At 39.8% G+C, this 8,472-nt stretch overlaps 2 protein-coding genes across 2 annotated transcripts; both read left to right on the top strand.

Moving 5' to 3' along the window:
• Positions 1-876: 876 nt before the first annotated feature.
• nppb (natriuretic peptide B) lies at positions 877-1,731 on the top strand (the record flags this gene model as incomplete). Its single annotated transcript, XM_080496323.1, has 3 exons — positions 877-987; positions 1,307-1,589; positions 1,721-1,731. The coding sequence occupies 3 exons, from the start codon at positions 877-879 to the stop codon at positions 1,729-1,731; spliced, it is 405 nt and encodes a 134-aa protein (XP_080352449.1).
• Positions 1,732-4,364: 2,633 nt separating this feature from the next.
• On the top strand, positions 4,365-5,717 carry nppa (natriuretic peptide A; the record flags this gene model as incomplete). Its single annotated transcript, XM_080496321.1, has 3 exons — positions 4,365-4,475; positions 4,810-5,122; positions 5,713-5,717. 3 exons carry the CDS (start codon positions 4,365-4,367, stop codon positions 5,715-5,717), a joined length of 429 nt encoding a protein of 142 aa, XP_080352447.1.
• Positions 5,718-8,472: the final 2,755 nt, after the last annotated feature.

Below are 8,472 nucleotides of genomic sequence, written 5' to 3'. Positions count from 1 at the left end.
AAAATTAAGGTGCTCTTGAGTTACATTGTAAAGCTTCCAGAAGAACTTCAGTCAGTCTCGATGTCTTCAGTCTTGTCATAAGAACAATGTCAATATCAAGATTCTGAAGTTAGATTGTCTCCACCAAGACGTTTTCTTAGTCATGTGTCTGTGTGGAGTTATTCATGAGACTGGGTGTTTGGGTCGACTGTTGATCTGTAGATATTTTCCATAGTCAAACTGAACTGAGAGCCTGAAACATCAAATCACAATTTTATTTTTGACTATATATTTGCCTTATCTGTCATATGACAATCATAAAAAGGAGGCTTTATTTATTGGACCTGTCAGATCTTTTGCATATAGTGTACTTCTACTGTCAGTGATTTTCTTTTTGTAGACGGTGGCTTACGGTGGTTTGTTTGTCAGGTTGGAGGATTGTGTATTTTTTTTCCTCAAAGTCACAGTTTGAATGTTAATTCCAGATGTTGATTGCTAATTTTCTAACAAAGAGCATATCACCTTACCTCAATCACGTAAGTCCCTTAATTTAGTAACACTGTCACACTGTCACACCAGTTTACTTCTTCCCGTAGCTCAGTGACAACAGTGTCTCCTGAAGAGGGGGCTTTGAGTATGTTGCTGAAACAAACTGTCATATGAAAGCAGCTATGTCATATGAATAACTCATATCTAAGAGACAATGCTTTAAAAGGAGCAGTTTCTGACAGCTTCTGTTATCGGACTCAGGTGTCAAGAATGCCAGTCCAATTCCTGGCATGCCGATGTGTGTCAAGCTTCCGGATAAAAGAGCACAGGCCACAGCTCACCGCTTCAGCAGGAGCAGAAGACCCTTCAGCCAGCCAGCAAACGAGTTGTGATAAGACCCTCAGGAACATGCAGCTGTTCTCTATTCTCCTTTGTGGCCTCCTCATCTCCAACCTGCAGCTGTCCAGCACATATACAATCAGTTCACGCCTGACTGATACTGACATGGATATCTTAAAGGTATGGGCTCTAATGAGTGTTATTGGAAACAGCACTGTTTCAAATTCAGCATATGAATAGACAGACAGACAGACAGACAGATAGATAGATAGATAGATAGATAGATAGATAGATAGATAGATAGATAGATAGATAGATAGATAGATAGATAGATAGATAGATTGATTGATTGATTGATTGATTGATTGATTGATTGATTGATTGATTGATTGATTGATTGATTGAGAGGAGCTGCTGATGAGTCTGTTTGAGATCCCTCTTATGAATGTGTCCGTTCGGTATTATTTGATTAGACCCATGATAATGATGAATGTTGCAGGTGCTCCTTCACAGACTGGAGGAGTCTCTTCTAGAACGGAATCTGATGGATCAGGAAGTCCCTCCAGAGAGGGACAGTCTGGAGGACCTGGGCTTTGACGCAACATCAGAAGATCAACAGACAACAGTACTGGATGATGCAAAGATCAGGGACTTTTTTTCAGCAAAGAACTTGAAAAGTGTCCGCAATGACTCATCCAAGAAGTCTTCGAGCTGCTTTGGGCGACGGATGGACAGAATAGGATCAATGAGCTCTCTGGGCTGCAACACCGTCGGCAAATACAGTACGTGACAGAATCTCAGTGAAGCTGCTACTCATGAGTGTTTGATTGATTGGGTTGTGTAAACTACACACTTCTCTTAAATGTAGCCTATTACAATTTGTCTTATTAACTGTTTTCTTTCTCTCCTGCAGATCCAAAATGAGACCAAAATCTCATCATGTTAGTTCTACCGTAGCTCAACCAAAAGAATTGTACTGAAAACTATTTATTGATTAATATTTATTAAATGTTTGTGTCTTCAAATATTTGTTCAAAATGTATGTAAGACTGTTATCAATGTACTATTAATTATTTTAATAAATATTTTTGACTGCATCTTTGACTCTAATGTCCTTTTACAGTCAACAGTTTTTGCCATCATGACAACTTTAAACAATATTTAACACGTGAGTGTCCATATGGAAGATAATCCTGGTTATAATCCATAGTCTGTAGTATTTCCGAATTGTGAGGGCTGATGGCAAATCACTAATAAAACTATAATGAGCACTTGGTAGAGCGCATACCTTCGTGACATTTATTTGCAGAACCAAGTTAGCATTGCTAGCACGTTAGCCATTAGTGCATGCTAACAAGCCTATCAGGGAGCAACATCACTGTGGGAAAAACACTGAGCAGGGAGCGTCTCCATGGCAATAGGCGTTGATCTCCTTTAATCTGTTCCATGTGGTGCCTCTCCCATCTGGTATGTATGGGACATTTTTTGCAGTTATTTGGGATTCATTTGGAAACAGTTAGCCAGTAACACCCAAAAATGTATCCAATTGATCCTTGAATAATGACAAATCGTTCCTGAAGATTTGATGCAATTTGGGTTAAGTTTTTGCAAAAAGTTGGTAGAATAAAAAATATTGTATAAAAAACAATAAATTAACACATGCAGACAAAAACATATCCTTCCCCCAACGTTTGCTCATGTAGGTAACGGAATGGGAGTAATCATGAATATTGATAACTGATATTGCATTGGATTCTCTTGGTGATCACAGAAACTGGTAAGTTCTCTGAGAGCAAAACCCTTAAAAATGACGATAATTGTTTTATGTACAGTGTAAAGAGCCTTAATTTTTAATCTTGTACACAGTATATTTGGGAGTTATTAGTGCAATGACAGTAACATTTTAAGTGCCATTCCTCTCTGTGTTCCTTATGTATGACTCTCTCAGAATTAGTGGTACAAATAATGAGATATGTTAGCACAAACTGTTATCATTTATTGTCATTTGAAGGGGAAAAAGGATGACACTGCTAATATTTTTGGTTTTAGTGGCTTCTCTGATCTGTGGTCACTGTCCATCCAACCTGCCTATACTGTGTGTTGGTATTACTTTGTTGTTTCTTTATACTATTTTTCTCCTTAATGGTTAATTTCTATAATCATCCATTTTCTGTGCCATGTTCTTGAGATTCCATGGGATTCTTTGTCATGTTTTGATGCTGATATGAATATCTTGGGAACTGAATTTATTGTTTTTTTAATGGAACTGTTGTAATCCCCAAAGGGGAAATTCCATCTTGAATGACCCACGGTAGCAGCGCACAGAGCAGCGCTAAAGGAGGATGGGCGACGGGGCTCAGGGACCTCCAGTGCATGTTTTTGTTTTTGTTCCATCTTGTAATTTACTGTTTGAAAGGAGAATTTTGAATGAAAAGCTGCAGGTCAGGTTCAACTTTCTAGTTATTCAGAATTTTCAAAACCTCTTGAAATGCTGTTTCAGTGAACTGAAGGGAATTATGATAGAACCAAAACAAAGGGACAGGTGTGATACACATCACCAGGAGCTCAGTACTGTGTGTGTTCTTAGCTGAACTCAGTTGAAGAGGAGACATACGAGGTTCCCTCGCAGACGCAATGTCACAGCAGTGTGAGTGGACGAGAAGTCTTATTGTGTTGTGACCCCTCAATAAAAACTTTCTCCATTCAAATCTGTTCTATTTCCTTTTAGTACACAATCACCTACAATAATATATTGAAAGGGTGAAATTGTAAACATCAATGTATATTCACAAATTGAAAGAGAAAACAAGCTGCATCAGAGAAAGTAGCAGAAAACTTTTAAATGTAGTATCTGATTCATAAATTTCTCCCTGAATCTTTTCTGTTGCTACTCATTCTCCATAGTTTTGCCTTTGTGATGAATTATCTTCCATATTATTTTATTTCTCTTTAGCCATATTCCCCAAACTATTTAATATGTTTTACCACCAATGCCTTCAACTTCTTGTGGTAATTGTAAACCACACAGACCGTCTGTAAATTGGCAGCAACAGTTTTAACCTACTATGGAATAATTGGAGCTCAGGACTGTAGACAGTGTGAAGTATTTGCATAGTGAATGCTGCCCGTCAATACACACCATGTCTGAGCTGAGGGAACCAACATGAGGTCATGTCACTGGTGGCTGCTAATCATGATGATTCACAGACACACAGACACAGACACACACATGCACGCACACACACGGCACATCACCTAACACCAAGTGTCTTTTGCGGAGACATCTGACCAGCTGACTTATCATGCAGAGGTGTCAGAATGCACTTGAGATCATTTACAAGATGATGAGCTGACACTATTTGTCTGTGTGTGTGTGTGTGTGTGTGTGTGTGTGTGTGTGTGTGTGTGTGTGTGTGTGTGTGTGTGTGTGTGTGTGTGTGTGTGTGTGTGTGTGTGTGTGTGTGTGTGTGTGTGTGTGTGTGTGTGTGTGTGTGTGTGTGTGTATAAAGCCAGTGCACTGCAGGAAGCCCTCTCAGTGGAAGCAACAGCAAAGTAACATGAGCTCTGTGGTCCTGTGGGGCCTGCTGGTCCTGCTGTGTCAGAGGATGCTGGTCAGTGGACATATACTGGGAAGACCATCTTTGGCCAGTGACCTAAATCAGCTCAAGGTAAGAAAGCAAACTTTTAGCATCACACCTGTTCACCGAAACACAGGTTTTTTTTGGGCATTGTTTGGCAGCGTTCATGATAAAACTCTGGGAGGTGAATTAACAACGGACAAAACTCCGAAAACCAATTGAGTTGGTTTTAATTTTTGAAGATTTCTGCCTTTAAGGAAAGGTGAAAGGAGCTGCTACTTCAACCGAAGATACATGTGGTTGGATTTTTTTGAATCATACAAATAGTAACTAATAAAAAGAAAACCTTGAACACTTTAGTGTTCTAGCAAGCAGTCACTATAGAAAAAAGCTCTGAACTGAAGTGTAATGATCATCTTTTCAGTCTTTATTGGAACGCTTTGAGGAAACACTGACTGAAGCGGCCCAGGATGAGGACTCAGAACCTGATTATGAAGGAACAAACCAGGAACCTGAGCACAGCCGGGCCCGAGGATGGTCTTTGGACCAGGAGGCGAACCAGGAGTCTCTGGCTGACAGAGCTTCACCACCAGCTGAGGGCCACAGTCCAACCTCAAGTCAGAGGAATCACCTCCTCGACCTGCTCATGACGGCCAGGAAAAGGACATCTGGGTGCTTTGGGGCTAGGATGGATCGAATAGGAAATGCCAGCGGTTTGGGGTGCAACAGTGGACGAGGTAAGCCTGCAAATGGAATTCAGAGAGGTGAATAGATGGATCCTGACGAGTCAGCGCTTTAACTTCAAATTATTTATTTACAATGACAATGGTCTTAGGATGATCATCTTCAAATACAAAGGTTGATGGTCCGAGCACCATCTCAGACTGTCTGTGCATCCAGTTTATGTTTCTAACAGAGGAGTGTAAGCAGTTTGCATAAATGGGCACCAGTTCGAGAACCTGGTTGGTAGCACTTTAATACTGATAACACTCTAAAGATTCAATACAAACTATAAGTCCACTGACTATGTCTTCATCAATAGTTTGCATGAGACTGGATTTCTGATTTCCTCACGTTTAAGTTCAAATTCATCAAGTACATTTTATTTAGTAAATACTTGAATTTGTCCAAGTGTGGGCAATTTCTGAGGTTTTTTTTCTGTTGCACAGAAATATTGCTATTTAAGTCATTAATGACTCATAATTATTACTCATTGAAGTATATTGGGTAAACTTTCATGATTAATGACTGAACAATGAAAAACTCTATAGCTGACTCACCTGAAAAAACTACTCCTTTTTGTGTCTTTTTGTCACTTTTCTTCCAGGTTAGTCACAGGATTTCCTGGGAATCATGTCAGATTTAAAATTCCGAGATGAAGACAACCATCGAGATAAGAATTGTATGATTCTGCTTTGGTTTCAATTTCTGTATCTCTTTTGTGTGTTTTTCTGTAAAAATATGCTGTTCAGAAATCAGAAACATTAACTCCATGTTTGATAAACTTTTTAGTGAAGGTTGATTTAGACAAAGTAATATACACCTAAAAAAAATCTATTGTAGCTGCATGTGAGTTGCTAACAAAGATAAATAAACATCCTTTTGGAATGATGAACTTTAGTTTTTAGAGTCATGTGATCTCTGCTGCTGATTCCTGTCATTGCTCTCGCTGCAGTGTTTTAAATTGATTTGGCTCCTGATAATATTGAATTACCAGGGTAAACAAGGTCATTTAATTGTCATCTCACATCAACTGTTCCCTAAATTATATGAGGAGCCATTGTTCAAAACAAAATAGGGATCCAACGATCTATGTTTTTTCACTTCCAATCTGATCCCAATACCCAAATTTGGATAGCTGCCGATACCAATACTATTCAGATACTGGAGCTCTGCTTGCTTTAATAATATTATTGTCGTTATTGTTGATTTTATATGAGGCTGTAATAAACTCCTCTCGACAGGCAAGTATGAAATGTAAGAATGTATGCATGTATTCTCTCAAAAAGCAACTTGAAGTTAGTATAAGGTCAGAAAAGGAAGCAGTACAAACTATTTTTGTTCAATTTGGACAATGTGGGGGACTGCATGACATCATCTCAAAATAAATTTCTTACATCTTATTTATATAAACCTCAGCAAGTCACTTTAGTGATCCCTGGGGAAATTCTTTAGAAACGCAGCACAAACTGCAATTTTTCCAGCTCTAACGCAGCACAAATGATTGGGACTATTTTCAGAGAGTTTCGTGTGTAGTTGGACGCAGCTTCAAGGAGGTGTGAATCACTTGCTATAGTGGAGGAGCGAGCTTTTCATTGTTTTCATACCACGGTCAGCACCTTGTAGTGAGCTGACATTTTAAAACGGTGACGTCTGGCACTGTACAACAACTTTGCAAACATCCACATCGATGCTTTGCTTTACTTTGAGTGTAAAATACGTCCAAACAGCAACATGTTGTCATGAAAAGTTGAATAGCCGCAGTATTATAACTGTGGAATGGATTTCCTTACTCATTGAGACCTGCTTCCGTTCAGGAAATTCATTCCACATTTTTGCAGCAAACAAGCAGAGCAGCAGCAGGGAACCACTTGTGGAGTCATTTCAGCAACAGTAAAGCACAGATGAGGCTTCATGGATCGGAAATCTCTGCAGGTTGAATCGGAAATTCCTGATCAGTGAATTACGTTGGTATCAGAACCCGATACCGATACGAGATTGATTCATTCGTGAAACAAATTAATTAACAGAATTACAGAAACATTTCCATGGCTGCATTTTTTATGAGTATTACCAGAGGAGAATGAATGAAAATCAGACAACCTGTAAGATATTAGAGTGTGAAAAATCTTAAAGGCGACATATCATGCAAAATTCATTTTCCAATGGTTTTCCTACAGTAATAATCATCCCCATACATGGAAATGTCACTCCAGAATTGAAGAAAGTCTGCGATCTCTTTTTGTGTCTTGTTCAATTTTTTTCGAAAGTGTGTGCGCCAACGAGCAAATGCAAAGCAAACCCAGTGTAGTAGATCCCACCGAACCAGAGTTTTTTTTACTTCCGATCCGATCCCGATACCCGAATTTGAATATCTGCAGATACCGATATTATTCCGATACCACAGCTTTGCTTCAATAATATTATTAACATTAATTTAGCTACAATTTTTATAGCTCTAACGCAACACAGATGATTAGGGACTATTTTCAGGAAGTTTAGCGTGGAATAATACGCAGCTTCACGGAGGTGTGAATCGCCTGCTGTGGAGGAGGAACGAGCTGTTCTCCTCAGCGAGTTGGCTTTTAAAATGGTCATGTCTGGCGGCAGAGGGTCTGCCTCGCTATACAACGCCTATACAAATATTCACGTCGATACTTTGTGGTGTTTTGAGCGTAAAATCTGCCCAAACAGCAACATATTGTCATGAAAAGTCAATTTGCAGAATGGTGCTCCTTCTGTAGCATGCTAAGCTGACTGCAAAAAGTGAAATGGATTTCCTGACTCATTACTCAACGTCTCATTGAGACCCGCCTCTGTTCAGGAAATCCATTCCACATTTTGCAGCGAGCAGAGCAGAGCAGAGCAGCTGGAACACATGTGGACTCATTTCAGCAGAAGCACAGATGAGGCTTCATGTATCGGAAACCTCCGCAGGTTGGATCAGAAAATTATGATCCGTGAATTACATTCATATCGGAACCCGATACCGATACTGGATCGGATTGGCCCTATCCTACAGTGTAGCATCACCAGGATTTTTTTTTTTCAGCCAACCCCAATCCAGGTAGACCCTGCTTTGGACCCACCCACAAGCAGGCAGCTCCGCGTGCACTTCGATTTGTTACTCCACAGGTAATTAAACATGGCAAAGATGCAAGCAAAACACGCCAGATGCACCATTATTAATTGTATCAAACAGAGGAGTCTATTTTCACTGCCTTCATCTGAGCCTGTGAGGACCCAGTAGATTAATTTTATTTTTGAATGGGAATCTGGTGGTGGAACACTGGACCAGCTCTATACCCTCCACCAGGTTCTCCTGATGGTGGAACACTGGACCAGCTCTATACCCTCCACCAGGTGC

Source organism: Blennius ocellaris (assembly GCF_963422515.1).
Source record: "Blennius ocellaris genome assembly, chromosome: 5".
NCBI classification, from domain to species: Eukaryota; Metazoa; Chordata; class Actinopteri; order Blenniiformes; family Blenniidae; genus Blennius; species Blennius ocellaris.
Note: the sequence above shows the minus strand (reverse complement) of the source record. Positions and strands in the feature narration are given on the sequence as shown.